This window comes from Rhinoraja longicauda, chromosome 1, assembly GCF_053455715.1.
Source record: "Rhinoraja longicauda isolate Sanriku21f chromosome 1, sRhiLon1.1, whole genome shotgun sequence".
Classification (NCBI taxonomy): domain Eukaryota; kingdom Metazoa; phylum Chordata; class Chondrichthyes; order Rajiformes; family Arhynchobatidae; genus Rhinoraja; species Rhinoraja longicauda.
The window spans coordinates 39,297,427-39,321,728 of NC_135953.1; the positions used below are offsets into that span (position 1 = coordinate 39,297,427).

Genomic DNA, 24,302 nt, shown 5'->3' on the forward strand with positions numbered 1-24,302 from the left:
AAGAAATCTCCATGAAATGTAACGATTTAAAAAAAAAGTATTTGCAAGAAGCAAAAGTTAATTGTTAAAACGAAATGCATCTTTCAAGACACGTGCAACAGTTACAGCCTGTCTGCCACACACTAAAGCAGCGAGTTGCACCGGTTCACGCTGTCTCTCGTCGACTGCAGTCACATCGGAACAGTGCCTGCGTGGGAAGCAAAAAGGGTGACGTACCGCAGCCGATTGTAACGTGTGGGGGTCATTGTCCGGCCGCTGGATTTTTAGGTAACTGCTGCGCCGGTAACAGCGTCGCCAGGCGAGTGTGGCCGGAGTGAGGGTGTCGTGTCCCGTCCCAACACTGAAGGCATCGAGTGGAACCTGGCCTGGGGTGTGCGTGCGGTTCTCAGGTTGCCGAGCACAATGATTGGCAGGTGCTCCCGGGACCCGCGCACTCCATCGAGTTGAGTGCGAGAAGGCGCACGTGCGCGTCTGCCCGGGACAGGGAAGTAGATGCACATTTATATTGCAAGATAAAACACAGCAGCAATTCTGCTATTCTCAACTGTTGAGGGTTAGTTCGAAGTAGATCAGCTGCTCGCTACCGAGGTAAAGTATTTGATTGTATTTACACTCAGTTCAATTTGTATCTTCGCCAGCCAACCACCTTTCGGCAAGGCGAAGTTTGCACCACCTTATCAGGAACAAAATCAATCAATGCTGTCGGAAAAATATTTCCCCGCTCTTCACTGCGGATTTTAATTATTATTTGCATTTGCCTAATTCGACCCAACTTGCCCAACACGCCCCATCTGTCTGCTTTTGGCCCTCTAAACTCACCCTGTCCACATACCTGTCTAAATGTTTCTTAAACATTGCGATAGTACCCTCCTCAGCTATTCCCGCTAGTCACTCTAGTGAAACGAATAATTTATTATTTATCTTCGTGATAACTCGCGTCGAGACTTGGAGTCATGGATCATACAGCACGGAAACAGGCCCTCCGGCCCACCTTGCCCACGTCGGCCAAGATGGCCCCACCTGCCCGCGTTTGGTCCATATCCCTCTAAACCGTTACTATCCATGTCTGTCCAAATGGCTTTTAAATGTTGCTATAGTTCCTGGCATAACTATCTCCTCTGGCATCTCTTTCCACAGTGTGAACTTGATAGTGATGGGAAACCACTGGATTCGTTTTATATAAAATATATCTGGTAATTTGTAGGTTCTTCAATTCTGTTTGATGCCCTGTCCGTTAACAATAATCTATATGCTGCAAATTGAAAGTGCATGTGACCTCTGATTTTGTCTGCATTGATATTTATCCAGAACCTTTATATGATTAAAAAACAGAAACAATTGTTTTATTGGAAGACGTGTCTAGGGTGACGAGGAACTGAAGGAAATTCACATTAGTCAGGAAATGGTGTTGGGTAGACTGATGGGACTGAAGGCCGATAAATCCCCTGAGCCTGATGGGCTGCATCCCAGGCAGGGTACTCGAGGTGGCTCTCGAAATCGTGGACGCATTGGTGATCATTTTCCAATGTTCTATAGATTCTGGATCAGTTCCTGTGGATTGGAGGGTAGCTATTGTTATCCCACTTTTTAAGAAAGGAGGGAGAGAGAAAGCAGGGAATTATAGACCAGTTAGCTTGACATTGGTGGTGGGGAAGATGCTGGAGTCAATTATTAAAGATGTAATAGCGGCGCATTTGGATAGCAGTAACAGGATTGATCCAAGTCAGCATGGATTTACGATGGGGAAATCATGCTTGACTAATCTTCTGGAATGTTTTGAGGATGTAACAAGTAAAACGGAAAAATGGAGAGCCAGTGGATGTAGTGTATCTGGACTTTCTGAAAGCCTTTGATAAGGTCCCACACAGGAGATTAGTGGACAAAATTAGAGCACATGGTATTGGGGGTAGGTAGGGTATTGACATGGATCGAAAATTGTAAGAAAATAACTGCAGATGCTGGTACAAATCGAAGGTATTTAGTTCCCAAAATGCTGGAGTAACTCAGCAGGTCAGGCAGCATCTCAGGAGAGAAGGAATGGGTGACGTTTCGGGTCAAGACCCTTCTTCAGACTGATGTCAGAGACGGGACAAAGGAAGGATATAGGTGGAGACAGGAAGATAGAGGGAGAACTGGGAGGGGAAGAGAGGGACAGAGGAACTATCTAAAGTTGGAGAAGTCAATGTTCATACCGCTGGGCTGCAACCACACCTGGAGTATTGTATGTAGTTTTGGTCTCTTAATTTGAGGAAGAACATTCTTGCTCTTGAGGGACTGCAGCGTAGGTTCATGAGGTTAATTCCCGGGATGGCGGGACTGTCATATGATGAAAGAATGGACTGACTTGGCTTGTACACACTGGAATTTAGAAGGATGAGATGGGATCTTTTCGAAACATATAAAATTATTAAGGGATTGACACGCTAGATGCAGGAAACATGTTCCCGATGTTGGGGGAGTCCAGAACCAGGGGCCACAGTTTACGAATTAGGCCATTTAGAACTGTGATGAGGATAAACTTTTTCACCCGAAACGTCACCCATTCTTTCTATTCAGAGATGCTGCCTGTCCCGCTGAGTTACTCCAGCATTTGTGTCTATCTTAAGGAATGTGGAGTCCCGGTAGCAATCTGGAGGAACGCTAACAAACACTTCTTCCAATCCAAAAACAATTTTCCAACACTATGCTCTGTTCTCTGCTACTTAATCAATGTTCTGTCGAAATGCCTTTTATTCCATAGCCTTCAATCTTGATGACACCAATTATGTTTCTGGAAACATGCACAACATTATCAGACTTTTCTTGTAGATACAAGGAACTCCAGATGGTGTTTTACAAAAAAAGACAGAAAGTGCTGGAGTAACTCAGGAGGTCAGGCAGGATCACTGAAGAGCATACTCAACCATTTTTGTGTCTTTCTTTGGTAAACCAGCATCTGCATTTCATTGTTATTAGATTAATTTTATAAACACTTGCTTCAGAGCAAGTGCATTGCAGAACACGTGCATTGTACAAACAGCTTCACCTGACAGTATTGTCTCTGCCACCCAGATTATCTTTCTTTATCATTACACTGACAATTGATTGTCCTTTGAGAGAGAGCAGCAGGTTGTTTCTTCAAAAATAATAGATTATGTGTTTAGGTCTCCTTTTGATCTGGATTTTGCGTTTTAGTGTTGGGTTGCAGTGAGTTTAAAGTTACACTGCTGTATCAAGTGTTAGAAATTAAGACTTCCTTGTTTGATCTTGAAACAGAATATAACCTGACCAAGATAGTCCACTCACTATTGTGGGTTTGTGAAAAGTAGTTGTATATGACTTTGCTTGGATTTACTCTGTGGGACATTTTTGTTCAGAACCGTAACAGTCACTAATTATCTATTAATTTCGCTCTCATTGCTTTCTGTGTTTCATGTGGTTCACCTCCAACTTTCAATGCTCTGAGGTTTTCACAGCTGACCTTCAGCATTGTTGGCCCAGAATTTGTAGTCAAAGGTGAAACTACAGCAGATAGACACAAAGTGCTGGAGTAACTCAGCTGATCAGGCAGCATCTCTGGAGGAAAAGATGTGTGACGTTTCAGGTCGGGACCCTTCTTCAGACTTGAAAGTAAGGGGGAGGACACTTGTCACTTTGGACAGAGTGGATGTGGAGAGGATGTTTCAACTAGTGGGAGTCTGGGACCAGAGGTCATAGCTGCAGAATAAAAGCACGTTCCTTGTGGAAGATGAGGAATTTCTTTAGTCAGATGTGGTGAATCTGTGGAATTCATCTGTGGAACATCCTGAGGGATCCTTCCCACCCTGGTCATCAGCTGCTCGAACTGCTGCCCTCTGGTAGACGGTTCAGGTCCATTACATCACGGATTAATAGACTCAAGAATAGCTTCTATTCCAGCGTCATACGTAAGCTGAACACTGCCAGACACTCACATAAAACTGAATGGAAGGAACGGAACTGATCGGAACACTGTCAGTTACTTGTCAGAAAACATAAGCCTCAATTTAATACATGTTTACATCCTACTGCACTTATATTGCTTAACATTTGCTAAACTTATTACATGTTACACCCGACCGCACCTTATATTTAATTACATTATTTCTTTTATTTAAAAAAAAAACGGCACTACCGATGCATTTGCAATATGTTAGCTCTCATTGCTGTGCAATAACTTGCTGTCTTGATTGCACTGTAACCTGCCTTGACCGTATTGTGATTGTTTTGTCTATATTGTATTAGAGGTCAGTTTGTTTAATTCAGTAGATTAGGTTTAGCTTGTTATGGATAAAGGTTTATCCTTTGTACTGTCTGCTGTGTGTGATTGCATCATCTGGACTGCTTTAATTTCGCTGTACTTTGTGTAGTGACAATAAAGGTTTTTTACATTTTTACACAGAAGGCTGTGGAGGCCAAGTCAACAGGTACTACCCAGGTTACGATGGTTCGACTTGCGATAGTTCGCCTTTGCGATGGTGCAAAGGCAGGAACCCATAGCGAGCCGCCGCTCGCTTCCGGATACGAGGTCGCGCATTTTCAATGGATTTTGACTTGCAATACTTTCGGTTTCTGATGGGTTTCTCGGAACGGAACCCCCATCGGAAGCTGAGGAGTACCTGTAGTTTTAAGACAGAGATAGATAGATTCTTGTTTAGTACAGGTGTCAGGGATAATGGGGAGAAGGCAGGAGAATGGGGATAAGAGGGAAAGATAGATCAGCTATGATTGAATGGAGGAGTAGACTTGATGGGCCGAATGGCCTACATCTGCTCCTATCACTTATGAACACGAATTTATGAACTTTGCTTTGAGAGAAACCGTGGCGAGAGTGTGAGAGGATATTTCATTCTAAAAACTACAATTTTGTAACAAGTTGCAATTTAACTTGCAATAGAGCATAGTACAGCACAGGAACAGGCACTTTGGCCCACAATGTCTATGCCGAACATGATGCCACGACCAACTCTTACCTGCCTAAGATGATTCCTTTTATGAAAGGATTATTATTTTGGAAAATATTGCCAGAGTTTGTTGAGAATGTAACAAACAAGGTGGTTGAAGAGGGAATTTCATATGCGGTGGTTTTGGATTTCCAGAAGGCATTCAAAAGATACCACATTTTTTCTTGGTGTAAGATAAAGATGCTTAGTCATGGCACAAATATATTGGTATGGATAGAGGAGCAGCTAATTGATGGAAGAAAGTCTAGCCGAATTGATCATTTTGGATTTGTAATCAGGAATTAATGGAGTGCTCAGACTGCAAACATTTATAAATCGCATTAATGAAGTGAAGAGACTGAATATCCTGTTGCGAAATTTTCTGATGATACAAAGATTAAGGGAGTGAGTAAAAAATTGGCAGTTGGGGTGTAATGCGGGGAAATGTGAGGTTCCTCACTTTGCAAGGAAGACTGAAAAGGTTAAATTATTATTCAAATAGAGTGAAGATACATAGTTGCAATACAGATTGATCTGTGGGTCCTTCTACATGAGTCAGTGAATAGTTGCAACAAAAAATAGGAAGCTAATGGCAAGTTGACCTTTAATGCAAGTTATATCTATCTGTATGTTACTAAAACTCTCATCTTGTTTGTGCGTATATATATTGCATTTGAAATACATCCAAAACGGTACACGATAGCGCGACAATTTTAGCCCCACCCTACTCACCATTCCCCTGCGGTCTCGATTGATCAAGTTTTGTTACATTTTAAAAGCAATTAACTTAATAAACTTTAAATTTGCACCCCTCCGCTGGGAGGACTGGCGCCCGTCCTGGCGTGCCCCGCACCTGACCTTCCTCCTGTGGTGCAACACGGCAGCAGAGGATCAAAGAAGATGGTTGACACCGTCGAGCTGCTGCTGCAGGAGAGGTTTCCACCCAACAGGTCCACGGCTCGCTCTGGCTGTCTGGGGCCGGGGTGAGTGGCTCCCTCTCCCCTTTCCTCTCCCCCCTCGCCTGTCCATGGCCCCAGGGGACACTCCCCGGCTGGCAACGGGTCCACGGATCGTCAGTTGAGGGAGGGTTGCCGGGCCCGCAGGAGAGCCTTGCACCCAACAGCAGTTGTCGTGCCCGCAGGAGAGGTTGGCACGGAGGGTTGCTGGGCCTGCAGGAGAGTTTTGGACCCAATAGGTCCATGCCCGGCAAGTAAGGTATAAAAGAAGGCAAGTTTCATAAAATTATTGATGAGGTAGAAACCGGTGCACTCTGCACCGCTTTGGTGTCCATAATTAAGGACGGATGTGCTTGCTGCATTAAAGGCCGCACAAAGGAGGTTCACTCGGTTTATTCATGGGATGAAGAAAGCAGGTTGTGCCCATATCCATTGGAGATTAGAAGAACGAGATGTGATTAACTACCAGTTCACAGGTCATCACCCTGGCCTACCATGGTGTTTTGGTATCAGAGGAAAGTATTGTGCAGTTTGGAAGATTCTAATCTTGTGCATATGATGGCCAGAAATGTACAAATATAAAATTACACAACTATTTACAAAAACACATGTAGGGTCAACTACAAACTTATGTGCAGGAAAGAACTGCTGGTTTAAATCAAATATAGACACAAAATGCTGGAGTAACTCAGCGGGACAGGCAAGATCTCTGGAGTGGGTGACGTTTCGGGTCAAGACCCTTTAGTCAGTTACTCCAGCATTTTGTGTCTATTATCAACTACAAACTTAGACAAACATAATTCAACTCAATTATGTTTGTCCAAGTTTGTAGTTGACCGTACATGTGTTTTTGTAAATAGTTATGTAATTTTATATTTGTTTAATTTAGCATGTTGCATGTAAATACAGTAATACCTCGATTAGCAGTCTAGATATGTTCCTAGAAAATGGAGTGTTAAATGAAACAGTGCAAACAGTGAACAAATAAAAATAGGTACACTCAGTGGGTTGTTTGGACTTGGAAATTTTGACCACATTTATGGATTTTTATTTTGGAACAAATAAGGCTCTAAATTGAAAGAGCACAAACAATAGTGAAGAAGTGCTATGTGGAGGTAGTGCTAAACAAGGTAGGTCAGTAGGTCAGTGCTTCTTAAACTATTTCAGTGTCATTCACCCTTGAGTCTTTATCACAAAATTTCATTCACCCTCGACTAAATTTTCTTATGTTTTTTGATAATTTTCAACTTATTCTCCCTTGTGTATAATTTTATATCTAGTTTATTTTGTCACATGAGCAAAAAATCATAAATCAACTCATTTCTTATGTGTTTACTTTATTCAACGTTTTGAACATCCTAAAAATATGTAAAGAAAACTAGGAGTGAAAAAAAAGTTTAATTACCACTGGAGTTGGAAAATCATTCTATTAGAATGCTAAAAAAACATTCCAATAGACAATAGACAATAGGTGCAGGAGGAGGCCATTCGGCCCTTCGAGCCAGCACCGCCATTCAATGTGATCATGGCTGATCATTCTCAATCAGTACCCCGTTCCTGCCTTCTCCCCATACCCCCTGACTCCGCTATCCTTAAGAGCTCTATCCAGCTCTCTCGAATGCATTCAGAGAATTGGCCTCCACTGCCTTCTGAGGCAGAGAATTCCACAGATTCACAACTCTCTGACTGAAAAAGTTTTTCCTCATCTCAGTTCTAAATGGCCTACCCCTTATTCTTAAACTGTGGCCCCTTGTTCTGGACTCCCCCAACATTGGGAACATGTTTCCTGCCTCTAACGTGTCCAACCCCTTAATAATCTTATACGTTTCGATAAGATCTCCTCTCATCCTTCTAAATTCCAGTGTATACAAGCCTAGTCGCTCCAGTCTTTCAACATATGATAGTCCCGCCATTCCGGGAATTAACCTTGAAAACCTACGCTGCACGCCCTAAACACTGGGCTTCCAACGTCTTCCAACGTCTAAACACTGGGCTTCAGCCCCATCCTACCCTTTCGGGCTTTGATTACTTGGAAAAGTAATCTTTTCTTGGAAAACTAGCTCAAAAAATCATAGAGTATATGATTTAATATATTAATATCCAACTAATATAACTTTCTATAGCTCTTCCCGATGAAAGCTCAAAATACCACCAAATATCAACTTTTGATATACTTCTCTCCAGAAGCTGGCTCTTCCAAATCCAGATACATTTAAAAGGTTGTGTATGTGTATTGATATGTATATGTCACATGCATGCTCAAAACATCATCACAACATTGTCTGTTGCTCAGTTCTGAATATCTGGCGCCCTCCCATCTTCCCAACTAGAGTGACAAAAAAATTAAGAACAAAAAAATTATTAGAATTTTTCTAGTTTACATAAAGTAAAGTTAGTAAACAACTGTCTTAGAACTTAGAATTAGATTCTTAGAAACAATGTTTTCTTATTGTGTATGTGTACCATAAATAAATGACAAGCAGTATACTTCCACACTTATCATCAATGACTAGGATGTTGCTGTACTCCTGTGACAAGCTTCTCAAACCAAGGTTCAATTTCCTTCTCCAAAGCAACCCACATTAGCGAATCAACATACTGAAGTGAATTGCGTTTTTTGGATCTCAATTCTACTAAGGTCGAAAATCCTTGTTCAGACAGGAAAGTTGTTGTCATTATTACTAGTGGTTGAAGGGCCTTCAAGGCAATTGATTTGTATTTGGGGAAAGCAAGTAATCCAATCCAATAGTCTCCATAGTAGGAGTACATCTCAAAAGATGATTTTTGAGTGAAGGCATAATGAAGCTCTATCAACACTTCTGACATTTCCCCCAAATCTGCTCACTTGATGTGATAAAAGGATTAACTATCCACATCTGATTTTCCAAGTCCTGCAGATGCTTCTGAGGAAAATATGTTTCAAACCTTTTAGACAGCAACTGCAGATGGTCGGAAATTATGTTTTTTCCAGATCAGGTTGCTTTTCTTCCCACTCACAGTCTTTGAGGAAGCTTCCCAAATATGGGAAATTGGAGAAATTGCCTTTACGAATGTTAATATGCCACATGGTGATCTTCGTTTTCATAGCTTCTATTTTCCCAAGGACATCGAAGATGTCATCTCCTTTACCTTGAAGCGACAAGTTGAGCAGAATCAAATGTTCAAAAATAGAAGTCACTAGACCAAGTGGACCCGTTGGGCCCAAACCTCTCATGCATTGGTGCAGCACCCTCTACTCCCCCCTCCCCCACACTTCACCTCCCTCAACCCCCCCTTATCCTCCCTCCCTCCCTCCCTCCCTCCCTCCTCCTTCCCTAAGAGATAGATTTAAACTTTAAAATGTGAATAACTTTAAACATATAACACCGATTTCAATGAAACTTCTTCCATTAGCACCAAAGGGACGACGGTGAGTAAGGTGGGCCTAAAATTGTCGCGCTATCGTGTGCCGTTTTGGCTGTAGTTCAGGAACAAACAAACAAACAAGAGTTTTAGTATATAGATGTAACACAATTTGGCCAGCCAAAAAACATTGTTGCAATGCATTGCTTCAACGTCACCTTGCTTAGTAAAAAATACAGACAGTTCAGGGACAGTACTCTTTCAAGGTCTCTTCCAAGTGGCAACCATCGAACCTCAGAATGCAGGAGGAGAATCATGTGATCTGCAGACATATCCTTGCATAGCTCTGAAAACAGCTGACATTGTTTTGCTTGTGGGAGAATAGCATTGACAATTTTCACCACATCTTGCAACAATTCTTCCAGCTCATTTTTCTGGTCATTGCAACAAGTGTTCAGTTTCTTGGCAGCCAGTGCTTTCCGATGTAAACAACAATGTAAAAAGGTGCAATTATGGGATTTTTCTTTGATGCAAGCAGTGGCTCCTTTATGTTTCCCCATCATGGCTGCAGCACCGTCTGGGGTCACAGCAATACATTTGCTCCAAGATAAATTTTCATTTTCTATGAATTTGTCAAGCTTGGAGAAGATAAATTTGCCTGTAGTTTGCTCTCTGACTGGCAAGCAAAAGAGATAATGCTCGACAATGTTTCCCAAGCTTTGATCCGGGAAACGACAACACACAATGAGTTGTGCATCATTTTTAATGTCTGTAGTTTTATCAAACTGCAGAGTGAAAAATGGTGCTTCCAACAGTTTCGCCAACAGCTGATGCTTCAGATCTTCAGCAGTCATAGTAGATCGAAGTTTCATTGTGTCATTGGACAAAGGAATTTGTACTACTTTATCCACTGCTTGCTTTCCAACCTGTAGTAGATTGGCAACGATTTTCAAACACGGTTTGACAGCTTTCTCAGCCTCTGTGTATGTTTTTTTCCTTTCATGAGCACATGTGCTGTTTGAAGAGAGGCAAGAAGAAGAGGTTTTTTAGTCGCAGTGTCATTCTTTACCATTGACTGGAAGAAATTCTGCTGCTTCTGCAAATACTCACGAGTGTTTTTGAAAAACTGTATGGACTTGTTTTGATGATTGTTATGCTTTGTTCTTAAATGAGTATGTAACTTTGAATGAGCCAGGCACTGGTTGCTATATTTTACACTGCAAAACATGCACTGAGTTGAGGGAGTAGGGCTTGGGAAAGGAAAAAGCCATACTTGATATATTCTTTGTTCCACTTTCTTTTCTTGTTTTAAGGAGGGGGTACTTTGGTCCTGGTATTTTCTCTTTAGATTAAGTTTTTCCTTGCCCGTATCATTAACAGAGTCATCATCTGTAACATGCGTAACTACATTTTTAAGTTCGTTATCCTGTTTCATTGTCACCCTTCACAAGTGACATGTCTCCTGAACATACCTCCTCTTGAGTCCTGTTCATTTCACTTTCTTTCAGAAATGAACTACTTCCTTTGCACACTCTTCCTCTAGAGCTGGTTTCTTTAGATACTTCAACAAAGACATAGTGTCTTAATCTGCAAATCAAACTCACAAAATACTGAAGTCGCTAGAATAGAAAATGCAGAATATCACTCCAAGCAAATAGCACAATCTAACTTTAGATTGCCTAAAAACGGGGCTCAAATCTCCTTAATATAGCTAGAATTCATGTTGCTTGATAAGTGCTGGTAGATTGAAGTACAGTAAATATATATAGAATTCTAGTTCTAGCAGAAAAGTAGCTAAATTGGCAACACAAAGTAAAGTTGCAGTTCACGGTTGCCTACGGCGATCCTCCAGTATCGCCATTTATAAATTTATGATCCCACTCGCTCGTCTTCCCTAAAAGGTTCTATTACAGTAAATTTGGGAAATATCCTGCTACTTTGAAATTATAAAAAACCATGGGTAGAGAGAAAAAACATATCAAATTTCCAGCTCCATTGCCATTAAACCAATAAGAGCTTACTAACCAATTTAATGGCAATGCCTTTTTTAAGGATAGAAAAAAATAAATAAACATCTGAATAAATTAAGTCACTCACCCTTCATTCACCCCTCTAGTTTCATTCACCCCAAATATAATTTCATTCACCCTTGGGTGAACCATTCACCAGTTTAAGAAGCACTGCTGTAGGTAGACACAAAAGGCTGGAGTAACTCAAGCAGGGCAGACAGCATCTCTGGAGAGAAGGAATAGGTGACGTTACGGGTCGAAACCCTTCTTCAGACTGTATTACTGTAGTTGTTTGATGTGTTACTAGTTGTTGTTGTATGTTTATTGCTTTATAAGGAAAGCAATGTAATATGTATTAAGTGTTAATATATATTTTTTCAAGAACTTGATGTGCCAAGTGGTATGACCTTTGATACATTGTTGTATTGGCCACTGCTGTTATTTAGCAAGTTGTAGCAAGTATACTATCAAAAGTCCTAGAACGAATTCTGCTGAATAGATTGAATGAGTTTGTTCAATCCACAGATAACCAGTTTGGTTTTAGACAATAGACAATAGGTGCAGGAGGAGGCCATTCGGCCCTTCGAGCCAGCACCGCCATTCAATGTGATCATGGCTGATCATTCTCAATCAGTACCCCGTTCCTGCCTTCTCCCCATTCCCCCTGACTCCGCTATCCTTAAGAGTTCTATCCAGCTCTCTCTTGAATGCATTCAGAGAATTGGCCTCCACTGCCTTCTGAGGCAGAGAATTCCACAGATTCACAACTCTCTGACTGAAAATGTTTTCCCTCATCTCAGTTCTAAATGGCCTACCCCTTATTCTTAAACTGTGGCCCCTTGTTCTGGACTCCCCCAACATTGGGAACATGTTTCCTGCCTCTAACGTGTCCAACCCCTTAATAATCTTATACGTTTCGATAAGATCTCCTCTCATCCTTCTAAATTCCAGTGTATACAAGCCTAGTCGCTCCAGTCTTTCAACATATGAGAGTCCCGCCATTCCGGGAACTAACCTAGTAAACCTACGCTGCACGCCCTCAATCGCAAGAATCTCCTTCCTCAAATTTGGAGACCAAAACTGCACACAGTACTCCAGGTGCGGTCTCACTAGGGCCCTGTACAACTGCAGAAGGACCTCTTTGCTCCTATACTCAACTCCTCTTGTTATGAAGGCCAACATTCCATTGGCTTTCTTCACTGCCTGCTGTACCTGCATGCTTCCTTTCAGTGACTGATGCACTAGGACACCCAGATCTCGTTGTAGGCCCCCTGTTCCTAACTTGACACCATTCAGATAATACTCTGCCTTCCTATTTTAAAGCTAAACATGGCACCGACTTGTACATTTATGCCTTAAAGGAAATTGTAAACAAATATAGAGATAAAATTCATCATGTGCTTTATTGATGCTTCCAAAGCCTTTGACCGTGTTAATCATAGAAAGTTGTTTGTTAAATTGAGTCAGGGGGGTGCCCAAATACATTGTGAGAATTCTGGCTTACTGGTATGCCCACCAGACTATGCAAGTAAAATGGGTCAATATGGTCTCAGGCCCATTTGTGGTTAGCAATCATATCATATCATATCATATATATACAGCCGGAAACAGGCCTTTTCGGCCCACCAAGTCCGTGCCGCCCAGCGATCCCCGTACATTAACATTATCCTACACCCACTAGGGACAATTTTTACATTTACCCAACCAATTAACCTATATACCTGTACGTCTTTGGAGTGTGGGAGGAAACCGAAGATCTCGGAGAAAACCCACGCAGGTCACGGGGAGAACGTACAAACTCCTTACAGTGCAGCACCCGTAGTCAGGATCGAACCTGAGTCTCCGGCGCTGCATTCGCTGTAAAGCAGCAACTCTACCGCTGCGCTACCGTGCAATGGTGTTAGACAAGGGGGAATCTTGTCCCCAGTTCTCTTCAATCTCTATATTGATGATCTGTCCAAGCAATTGAAAGCCTGTAATACTGGGTGCATGATTGGTAACACTTTAGTGAACCATATTATGTATGCAGATGATCTTGTGGTCCTTAGTCCATCTAGCGCTGGTCTACAGCAGGTCCTTGCTATATGTTCTGTGATTGGTGTGGAACATGATATCATATATAATGCCAGTAAGAGTGTTGTTATGATCTGTAGAACCAAAGAGGATAAATGTCTAAAATTTCCTGATTTTAAATTGATTGATAATAATCTTAGTGTATGTAATAAGGTAAAATATCTTGGACATTTTATTACAGAAAAAATGACAGATGATGAGGATATTTATATGCAACGCCGCATGATGTATGCCCAAGCAAACAGTCTCTTGTGCAAGTTTGGTGCATGTACAGATGGGGTGAAGATGTCTCTGTTCAGAGCATACTGTACACCACTCTACACTGCACACTTGTGGTCAAACTATAAAAAAGCTAGCTTACAGAGTCTTCAGGTAGCTTTTAATGATGTCATGAGGATATTACTTAAGAGACCTAGATGGTGTAGTGCAAGTGAAATGCTTGTGCCTGCAGGAGTTAATACCCTACAAGCCGTGCTAAGAAATTTAATGTATAAATTTATTTGCTGAATTAATGACTCTGAAAATGAGATCATCTTGGCATTATCACTAATAAGGTTTAGTACTACACACTACCAATCACAGTTGTGGAGACATTGGTATAGTTGTCTCGTTGTTAATCACTGATGGCTGATGCTTTAAACCATGCATTGTGCTTGTATATAATTTATTGTGCTTTTGTCAGTAATTTGTTAATAACTTACTGTGCTTTTGTATAACTTATTGTGCTTCTGTATGTTTATTATATGTAATGTCTTGGCTTTTATCTGAACCTTGAGTCTGTAATAAAGTATTGATTGATTGATTGATTGATTGATTTGAATGTTGTTCACTGCCAATAAAGGATATTTGTTTCCAAGCTCTATCATTGTTATTTGTCCTCGATGAGCAGCGATATTGAAGAGCTTCTGAATGCTATAAAACCCACAGGGATCTTCCTTTGGTGAGAGTGCAACTACAGATCCAAGGCCGAGGGCAACACAGGAAATTGAGCCTTCGGATTGTGTGTGTCAGTAGAGCATTCAGAATTGGAATCAAGTAACTGATATTGAAGAGGAAAGCCATCTCAAGGCTTTGCGTCTCTCAGCCTTGCCTAAAGTGAAGTTGGAAAAGCTGAAGAAATTTAGACAAGGTACACTTGGATAATTTACAATATTGAAGAATGTGGTTAATTTTTTTCTACATTGTTAGTTAGACATTGTCTTTTGAAAATGGATAGGTGGATGTTTAGCCTGGTGTGTGTTTTAATCTTTGAAGATGTATATGGGGATGGTTGAGAGGCAGCCATGGGTTTTATTGGATTTTGGAGAATAATGCGTGATTTTTGATTGATTCATTGATTTTGTTTTAGCCAAAGTATAAAAAAACCAGTTACTTAATGTTGTTTTAGTTACACCAGTTTGTCATATTTACATAATATTCCTGTTATTTCATAATTTGTTAATCAGTAACAAGGTAGTAACTAAATAGTAGATGGGAACAATGCTTATTGATTTACTTAAAATAGCTCGGGCATTGAGGCCAAAATTCCAAATATATTACCACGGCTACATAGGTTTATTAGATTTTTAAAATGTCAAATTCAATAGAATTGAACACTGTACTGAATAAAAACACGCTGTTTTAAATGCAAAAGACCAAGTAATTATGAGAAGCGTGGAATATTTGCAAGGAAGTCCAGAATTGTGTGCAGAAGAATTTAATGTTTGTATCCCTCTTAGTGAACAGAATGCTGGAATCATAGAAGGTCGCTGCAGGAAAGGAGCGTGGCTGGCCAGTTCTGTTAGAAACATAGAAACATAGAAAATAGGTGCAGGAGGAGGCCATTCGGCCCTTCGAGCCAGCACCGCCATTCATTGTGAACATGGCTGATCATCCACAATCAGTAACTCGTGCCTGCCTTCTCCCCATATCCTTTGATTCCACTAGTCCCTAGAGCTCTATCTAACTCTCTCTTAAATCCATCCAGTGATTTGGCCTCCACTGCCCTCTGTGGCAGAGAATTCCACAGATTCACAACTCTGGGTGAAAAAGTTCCTTCTTACCTCAGTTTTAAATGGCCTCCCTTTTATTCTAAGACTGTGGCCCCTGGTTCTGGACTCCCCCAACATTGGGAACATTTTTCCTGCATCTAGCTTGTCCAGTCCGTTTATAATTTAAAAAGCTCATGTCAGTTTTCTGGTTGAACAGCACTCTTGATCGACCGTCAGCTCTTTCACTGTATCTTTGCAAAGTGATCTTATAAGAACATAATAAATGTTGCTGCAGTTTAAAAGTACAAGCCAGTTTACGAATGGGTTCAGTTTTTATGGATGTTCATTGTGAATGTTATGACCTCCAAAATTCCCTTAAAGTTTTGCCTTTTGTTGCATTGGATACATTAATAGCTTGAGAAAATGTCTAATGGAGGTACTATGCCTGAAAACATGCAATTAAATCTTGGACAGAGAGCAGCCGTTGTGTTCGGTGGCAAGTATACAACCTTGACATTTGTATGAAAATCATCCAAAGATGTAGGTTACCCATGGGTATTATCGGGAACCAATGAATTCTTGATTGGCAAATTCTTGGAAGGACAGTATCCCTCCACCTCAGGAACCTCGGGTCTTCAAAAGGACCAACAGCCCCTGTTGGACTTCCAGACGACTGGAAGAGATATCTTCCAAAATTCCTTTCAGAGTTCAAGGGTTCTCGAATGGATAAACATGCAAAGGCATTAGTTTGCAATCTCCCGAGTGAATCAGCATGGCCTTTGGTTGATTGCAAGAAGGACGTTTGAGGTTCAGTGGCTCAGACCTAGTACAAACACGTGGGCTGCTGAGAAACTGTTATCCCTGCTGCTGTCATCTAACCCCTGCCTTCTCCCTCCACCCCACCCTCCAACTCCCATCCCCTATATGTTTCTGAGATCTGGACTACTTGGAACAGGCACCTGGATGCACTGGAGAGATGCTACCAATACTGTTCTATGAAGTCCTCCAAACCTACTGCCTGAGTTAAACAATGTCACTGTCTTCTTCCAGCACATTTTCAGCATTGGGGCCCTGATAACACTGAGCAAATTTGGCACATCTGGCAAAAATGTATGCACATGAGATTGAAAGATTCAATCCTCTTTGGAGAGGGGACGGAGAAGAGGTCAATAATTCAACCTGACGGGTGGCATGGTGGCGCAGCAGCAGCGGTAGAGTTGCTGCCTTGCAGCGTTTGCAACACCAGTGACCCAGGTTCGATCCCGACTACGGGGGCTGTCTGCATGGAGTTTGTACGTTCTCCCCCTGACAGCGTGGGTTTTCGCCGAGGTCTTCAGTTTCCTCCAACACTCCAAAGACGTACAGGTTTGTAGGTTAATTGGCTTGGTATGTGTAAATTGTCCCTAGTGTGTGTAGGATAGTGTCAAAGTAGATCTTTGGTCGGTGCGGGCCGAAGGGCTTGTTTCCGCACTGTATCACTAAATTAAACTAAATTAAACCAATATATTTAAGAGTGAAGTTTTCTTAAAGTAAATATAACAAAATGTAGTGGGTGCGGTCGCCACAGAAATCAGGCCAGACACCAGGTAAGTAGTAGCAATACTTTATTCCGCAACAAACACATACACCGCACTAAAAACCCGTGAGTCGACACACCCAAAACCCTTTATAGCCCCAGACCACCTGACCCAAGGGAACTGACCCAGGAAGTGACCTTATCCCCTCCGTCCACTGAGTGCCGAGTGGGATGACCAAGGGAGTGGCCTAGCCCCCGGGCGCCGCCACAGGACCTCCCCCCAAGAACCGAAGGCACGAAACGGACAAGGGGACGGACGAAACGGCCAGCCCGCGTGCGCGTCACGGCGGGCGCAGGAACCGGAACCACCCCACCAGGGGAAGGCACCCGCGGGAACTCCGGGGGTAAGGGCCGGGACGCGGGACGACCCCGAGGGCGAGGCCGCGCCAGTAGAACCGGCTGGCTAACGTCCACGTGCGCCGGCTTCAGCTGCGAAAGAGAGACGTCTCAGGACGACCCCCCATGTCCAACACGAAGGTGGCAGAGCCCCGCTCAAGCACTTTGAACGGTCCCTCATAAGGCCGCTGAAGGGGTGTCCGGTGGGCATCCCGACGCAGGAAAACAAAAGGGCAGTCCTGCAGGGCGGAAGGGACATGTGACCGCACCGGCGCCAGCGAGCCCACCGTCTCCCGAAGGCGTTGCAGGGCGGCCGAGGGCTGTTCTGCCTGACCCTGGGCGGAGGGAACGAATTCCCCGGGCACCGTCAGCGGAGCCCCATACACCAATTCCGCCGAGGAGGTGGCCAAGTCCTCCTTGGGGGCGGTGCGGACGCCCAGCAAAACCCACGGCAACGCGTCAACCCAGTCCGGGCCAACGAGCCGGGCCTTCAGAGCGGCCTTGAGCTGGCGGTGGAAAAGCTCCACCAGGCCGTTCGCCTGCGGATGGTACGCTGTGGTGCGGTGCAGGTTAACCCCCAGCAGTTGGGCCATGGATGACCACAGCTCGGAGGTGAATTGCGGCCCTCTGTCGGACGTAATGTCAAGCGGAACCCCAAACCTGGCAATCCAGTGAGCCGCCAAGGCACGGGCACAAGTAGAGGCACACGTGTCCGGCAGTGGAACTGCCTCCGGCCACTGCATGAAACGGTCCACCATAGTCAGGAGGTAGGTGAAACCCCGAGAAGGCAGCAGCGGCCCCACGATGTCCACGTGGATGTGGTCAAAATGGTGGCGAGGGACGGGGAACTCCTGGAGCGGCGCACGCACATGCCGCTGTACTTTTGCAGTTTGGCACGGGATGCAGGTGCGCGCCCAATGTCCAACCTGCTTGCGTAACCCGTGCCAAACGAAACGGGAAGCCACGAGGGTCATTGTCGCCCGAATGGAAGGGTGGGCCAGCCCGTGGAGCACCTCGAACACCCGGCGCCGCCAGGCAACAGGCACGCTTGGGCGCGGCTGCCCGGTGGACACATCGCAAAGCAGCGTCGCGCCCCGAGTGCCACAGGGAACGTCCTCCAACCTCAGGCCCGAAACGGCGGTACGGTAGGCGGACATCTCACTATCGGTCAACTGGGCCGCCGCCAGGGCTGAGTAGTCGATGTCATCGGCCACTTGCAGGACGTCGTGGACCGCGGGTCGAGACAAGGCGTCGGCCACCCGGTTGTCTTTACCCCCGATGAAACGGATGGAGGTAGTGTATTCAGAGACGAAAGCCAGCTGCCGCTGCTGGCGAGCTGACCACGGGTCGGACACCTTGGCGAACGCAAAGGTGAGGGGCTTGTGGTCCGTGTACACAGTGAAGGTACGCCCCTCGAGGAAATAGCGGAAGTGGCGGACCGCAAGGTAAAGGGCAAGGAGCTTGCGGTCAAAGGCACTGTAGTTCCGCTGTGCGCCGCTGAGGTGCCTACTGAAGAAAGCGAGAGGCTTCCAACACCCATCCATGTGCTGTTCGAGCACCGCCCCAACCGCTACTTCCGAAGCGTCGACCGTCAGGCTGGTTGGTGCATCCGCCCGTGGGTGCACGAGCATCGTGGCCGCAGCCAGGGCTTCCTTGGCGTGTTGGAACGCCGCCACCGCATCGTCGGTCCACTCAACCTCCCTGCGCTTGCCCGCCATGAGGTGGAACAGCGGGCGCATGATCCGGGCTGCAGACGGCACAAATCGGTGGTAAAAAGCCACCATCCCAACGAACTCCTGGAGGCCCCGCACGGTGATCGGGCATGGAAACTGGCGCACCGCGTCCACCTTGTTCGGGAGCGGCAGCGCCCCGTACGGGGTCACGTGGTGGCCCAGGAAATCGATGGATGACACCCCGAAACGGCATTTGGTGATGTTGATGGCAAGCCCATGATCGCTAAGGCGCTGGCATAGCTGGCGGAGATGGGCAGCATGCTCCTGTCTCGAGCGGCTCGCCACACATACATCGCACTAAAAACTCGTGAGTCGACACACCCAAAACCCTTTATAGCCCCAGACCACCTGACCCAAGGGAACTGACCCAGGAAGTGACCTCATCCCCTCCGTCCACTGAGTGCCGAGTGGGATGACCAAGGGAGTGGCCTAGCCCCCGGGCGCCGCCACAAAAATATCAATAACATAACTTTTATTAGTATGCACTTTGTTAAGCTTGCATTTATCTGTTCCATGCTGTTCTCCAGGTTCTCCTAATAATTTTGTCCTCTGCAGTAATCCTTTGGAGTTTTATTGTGGTTCGTTTTAAAATACTCTGGTATGATGAGAGCAGTTTAAACACGATTTTCTGTTTTAGATAATATTTCTTTCTTTGTTGAAATACTTGTATATTTACCTGTATAGTTCTAGAATCGTACAGAGTGGAAACAGGCTTTCAGCCGAAATTGTTCATTCTGACCAAGTTGCCCATTCTGAGCTAGTTCTGTTTGCCAAGTTTGGTCCATATCCTTTCCCATCCATACATCTGTCCAAATGACTGATCTGCCACGTTTGCCTGGTTTGTTATTTTTAGTACCTAGCCGTGAATGCTGTTCTCATCACAGAACCTGTGCCCAGTAACTGTTATTACCCACAGTTTTGTTGGTTGCTTACCATCCTGGCTCGGTTTAATGTCTGTGTTCTTGTGCAATCACTTTGGCAGATTATTAGGTACAATATTAGGGGTTTTCCAGTTGGACTGTTCTTTTTTATTTGTCCAATTTTCACAAGTGCATATTGAATTTTGAAACTTTTCTTACCTTTTGGATAAAAGACCAGGACCAATCAGGGTCGGCCACTGGCAGGGCAGTGTCCTGGTAAGCCCATTGTTGGCTAGTGATTAATGCCGTTTCTTTGTGTCTGAAGAAGGGTCCCAACCCAAAACGTCACCTATCGATGTTCTTCAGAGATGCTGCCTGACCCGCTGAATTACTCCAGCACTTTGTGTCTTTTTTGTAAACCAGCATCTGCAGTTTCCTCTTTTCACTGTGCCTGCTTTTTAAACTAATTATGATCATGTAATATTTAATTAAGAATTGAAGACTTGTAATTTGCCTATTTATTCAGCAGAGTTGGAAGCATTATTTCAATGTCATTTATAATAGCAATGAAGAGCATTGATAAGAAGTTTTTTTAAAAAAGTACACTATGTCCTATTTTACTGTATTTAATATATTTTCCTCTAAATACTGCACACATTGAACTTTCGTCTAATCTACAAAGCATTCTAACATCTAATTATGCTATGTAAGATGTTTAGAAATGACTAATTGGGCTATATTTCATTCATGTAGAAATGTAATGAAGTATGCTCTTGGAAAGCTTATTCTTGACATTAAAATTGTCACAGATCTTGATGTATTTTGTAGGGAAACAGAGTGGAATTGTAACTTTATGATGTAATTCCCATTTTGTTATTCATTATTTGCTACTCCACATTCTAATCCCAGTCCTACTGGCTTGTCAAAACCAAGCATGGCATGTGGTTTAGCTTGGCTCTGATGTCCTTTTAGAGGAATTTCATTTTAACAGAAGGGTTGTGTATAAATTCTGCCACCCCTTCTGCTTCCTATTTCCTTTGCTATTGCATTGATATTTAAACAACTGCGGCTCTCCACTGAGTAACTACAAAGTAGTCTTTTTAACTATTGTAAGTTGTTTTTATAAGTATCATATTAATTTATACAAATGTAAACATTAAGTTTTCTCGTTTCCTAATTCTGTTTATTTTATTTTAGCTGAAAGTGTTTTGTTCTTCTGAAGCCTGAAAGTATTGGTTTAACCAGTGCCTCTGTGACCACCGATATCAACTCTACCAGCAAACAATATTTGGCAAGGTGTGTAAATCTTGAAGCATCATTTGTAAGCCTGAATTTATCCTAGTAATATTTTTTTATATGATTCTTTTCTTAAGATGTATGAAGTGCAAAGCAATTAATACTGTTAATTGTAAAATATTAATTAGAGCTGTAGTAATTTTTGCTTCAAGACATTTTGTTTATGTGAATAGTTGAAAATAATATGACAAACAATTGAGGATGCCCAAACCCAGCTCTGAAACGTTCTTCTTTATAATTAGCCCGAGGCAGGCATTGAATTGGGGAAGGTTGTACATAATGAGTTGACCCTTAGTCTAGCTGCTGCTGATTTCCAGACAATGCGTAGGGCCAGTGCAAATCTTTACTCTTACTGCATCAACATTTTGAAGGGGTGCTTGTTCCATTAGTGATGTATGAATTTAAACTCAGCAATTCTGAGAGTAATACTAAATATTTTGTTCTACAGTTTGTCTTTTTTCAAAACAGTCCAGAGCAAAATCCTTCCTTCAGGTTTATTGATGGGGGAAGTTTTTGATGGCAATTCCTGGCCTAATGATGCAGGAGGCGAAATGAGACCCTCCATCTTACAGCAGAATAAAGATGAGGAAGAGCTACTGAAGTACATACATGAGAAACAACAGGGATTTGTGGATCAACTAGAAATGCCAGTAGGATTGGAAGCTAAAACAATTCCTCCTGGAAATTCTGAACAACTGGTATCACCTCAAGAAGAAGGAACTTCTCTGAACATACCAAGTTTGGCAGATTTCAACACCTCAAACTCTGCCAAAGTGGAAAAGAAATCCACAGGAAGGCAATCAACATCTTCTTCAGTTGCATTGGAATCACAGGGTTCAGGTAGCTTGCATCTCAGTGTTGTTTTACCAGCATAAATTGTAATATTTCTGCTCTTTGTAAAACTAATATTGATGACTAAAATCTAACTTAAAGAAAAATGTATACTAACTCTGAGTTGATTTTCCACTTTCGAGGGATCTAGGGAATTTTACTTTGCAATGTGAAAGACTTTTATTATTTACCAGTCGGGCGTAGGCCGTTGGGTCCAAATTACTCCTGTGGGCACGTCAACCCACTGTGCAAACCTCTCCTGCGGGCCCGGCAACCCATCCCCAACTGACGACACTCACCTACTCTATCCCCGGGTCTCACCCCCGGCGGCCATCGAGCACCGCCCCCCCCCCCCCCCCCCCGCATTGGCTGCCCACTCCCGTCACTTGGGGCGGGTCCCATTGCGACGTCGAACGGTGCTGACGTCCAGGGTGAGGTGGAAAAGGGATTTATTAAAGTTTAAAAGGTGATTTTTAAAGTTTAAAAAGTGAAAAACTTAAAAAATATATAACAACCATTTGAAGCGCAGGGCCAATGGGGTGAGCAAGGTGGGCCTAAAAGTGTTGCTCTATCGTGTACCGTTTTGGATATATTTCGGGAACAAACAAATATATATATAAACTAACAAGATGAGAGTTTTATTAATATACTAGACCAAGTGGGCCCGTTGGGCCAGTTCCTCCTAGGGTTTCCATTGCGACCTGGGGAAATCGCGTATTTTCTTTAAAATAAATTGTCTGTTAAAAAAAAAAAAATCTCAATGGGGGGGGGGGGGGGGGGGGGGGGGGGGGGGGGGGGGGTGGGTGAGGACGGGGGAATGGGTGGGGGAGACACTGACACCGTCCTGCAGCGGCCATCTAATTTCTCCTTCACTGTGGTGCCCTGCTCCTCCAGGGAGGGGGGAGCGCAATTAAAGGCGGTACAGGGAAGGGGAGAGGGTGTGATCGAGGAGCCCTGGACCCAAAGCCTCTCCTGTATTGGTGTAGCACTCTCAACCCCCTACTCAATCCCCCTACTCAATCCCCCTTATCCCCCCCTTCCCTACCACCCACTCTGCCATCTTCCCTGACAGCCACTCTCTCATCCCCCCACCACCAACCACACCCTCCTCCCCCTCACGCGTTTTTTCTTTAAAATAATTGTCTGTTAAAAATAAATAAAATGAATCTCAGTGGGGGGGGGGGGGGGGGGGGGGGGGGGGGGGGAGGTGGGGGGGGGGTGGAGGAGGGGGAGGGTGGAGAGGGGGAGGGGTGGGTGAGGAGGGGGCAATGGGGGTGGAGGAGGGGGGGAATTGGGTGGGGTAGGGGAAAGGGAGAGGGAGCCACTGACAACTGTCCTGCCAGCGGCCATCTTCTTTCTCCTTTACTGTGGTGCCGTGCTCCTCCAGCAGAGGGGAGCGCAATTAAAGGCGGTAAAAGGAAGGGGAGAGGGTGTGACCGAGGAGCCTTGGACCCAAAGCCTCTCCTATATTGTTGTAGCCACCCTCAAACCCCCTACTCAATCCCCCTTATCCCCCCCTCTCTACCCCCAAATCTCCCCTCTTCCCTGCCCCCCCGCTTTCCCCCTTCTCCCCCATACCCACTCTCTCCTCCTCCCACCACCACCCCCTCCTCTCCCCCACCCCTGTTGTCCCCTTCCCCCCACCCCTCCATTCCACCCCCACTCTTCCCCTCCTCCCACCCCACACTGCCCTTCTCCCCAGTCCCCACTTTCCCTCCACCCCACTCTCCTCCACCCCTTTCCACTACTCCCTCCTCCCCACTCCCTCATTCTCCCCACCACTCTCTCCTCCCCCACCCCCTCATTCTCTCCTCCCCCAGCCCCACTCTCACTCTCCCCTACCCCCCTTTCCCCCACTCTCCTCCCCCCACCCCCCCTTTCCCCCACTCTCTCCTCCCCCATCCCCCACATTCTCTCCTCCCCAGCCCCACTCACTCTCCCCCACACCCTCTCTCCTCCACCCCTCCTCACCCACCCCCGCCTCTCCATTCTCTCCTCCCCTCACCCCTCTCCCACCCACTCGCCCCACCCGCATTCTCACTGTCCCCTCCCCATTCTCCCCCACCCCTTCTTCCCCACCCCCACTATCCCCTGATCCCCACTGTCCCACTTCCCCCTACACACACTCTCTTCCCCCCACCACAATCCCCCTTCCCCCCACACCCCCTCTCTCCTCCCCCACCCTCCCCCTCCTTTCACTCTCACTGTCCCCTTCCACCCCACCCACCTTACCCCCTTTCCTTCCCCCCCACTCTCCCCTCTTCCCTGACCCTCACTCTCCCCTCCCCTCCCACCCCCACTCTCGCTTCCCCCCACTACCTCCCCCGCTGTCCCCCTTCCCAGTCCCACTCTCCCTCCCACCCCCACCCCACTCTCTGCT

General features: G+C 44.8%; 1 protein-coding gene across 2 annotated transcripts in view; it reads left to right on the top strand.

Moving 5' to 3' along the window:
* Positions 1–477: 477 nt before the first annotated feature.
* LOC144599157 (long-chain-fatty-acid--CoA ligase ACSBG2-like) overlaps positions 478–24,302 on the top strand; it is a 94,072-nt gene continuing 70,247 nt past the window's right edge. The window contains exons 1-4 of one of the 2 annotated variants that reach the window (XM_078409897.1): positions 478–588; positions 14,248–14,449; positions 20,993–21,091; positions 21,540–21,931. In XM_078409897.1, the coding sequence (XP_078266023.1) occupies positions 21,592–21,931 (340 nt within the window). In that variant the 5' untranslated portion in view covers positions 478–588; positions 14,248–14,449; positions 20,993–21,091; positions 21,540–21,591. The remainder of the gene's footprint in view (positions 589–14,247; positions 14,450–20,992; positions 21,092–21,539; positions 21,932–24,302) is intronic. The other variant, XM_078409901.1, reaches the window with a different exon arrangement.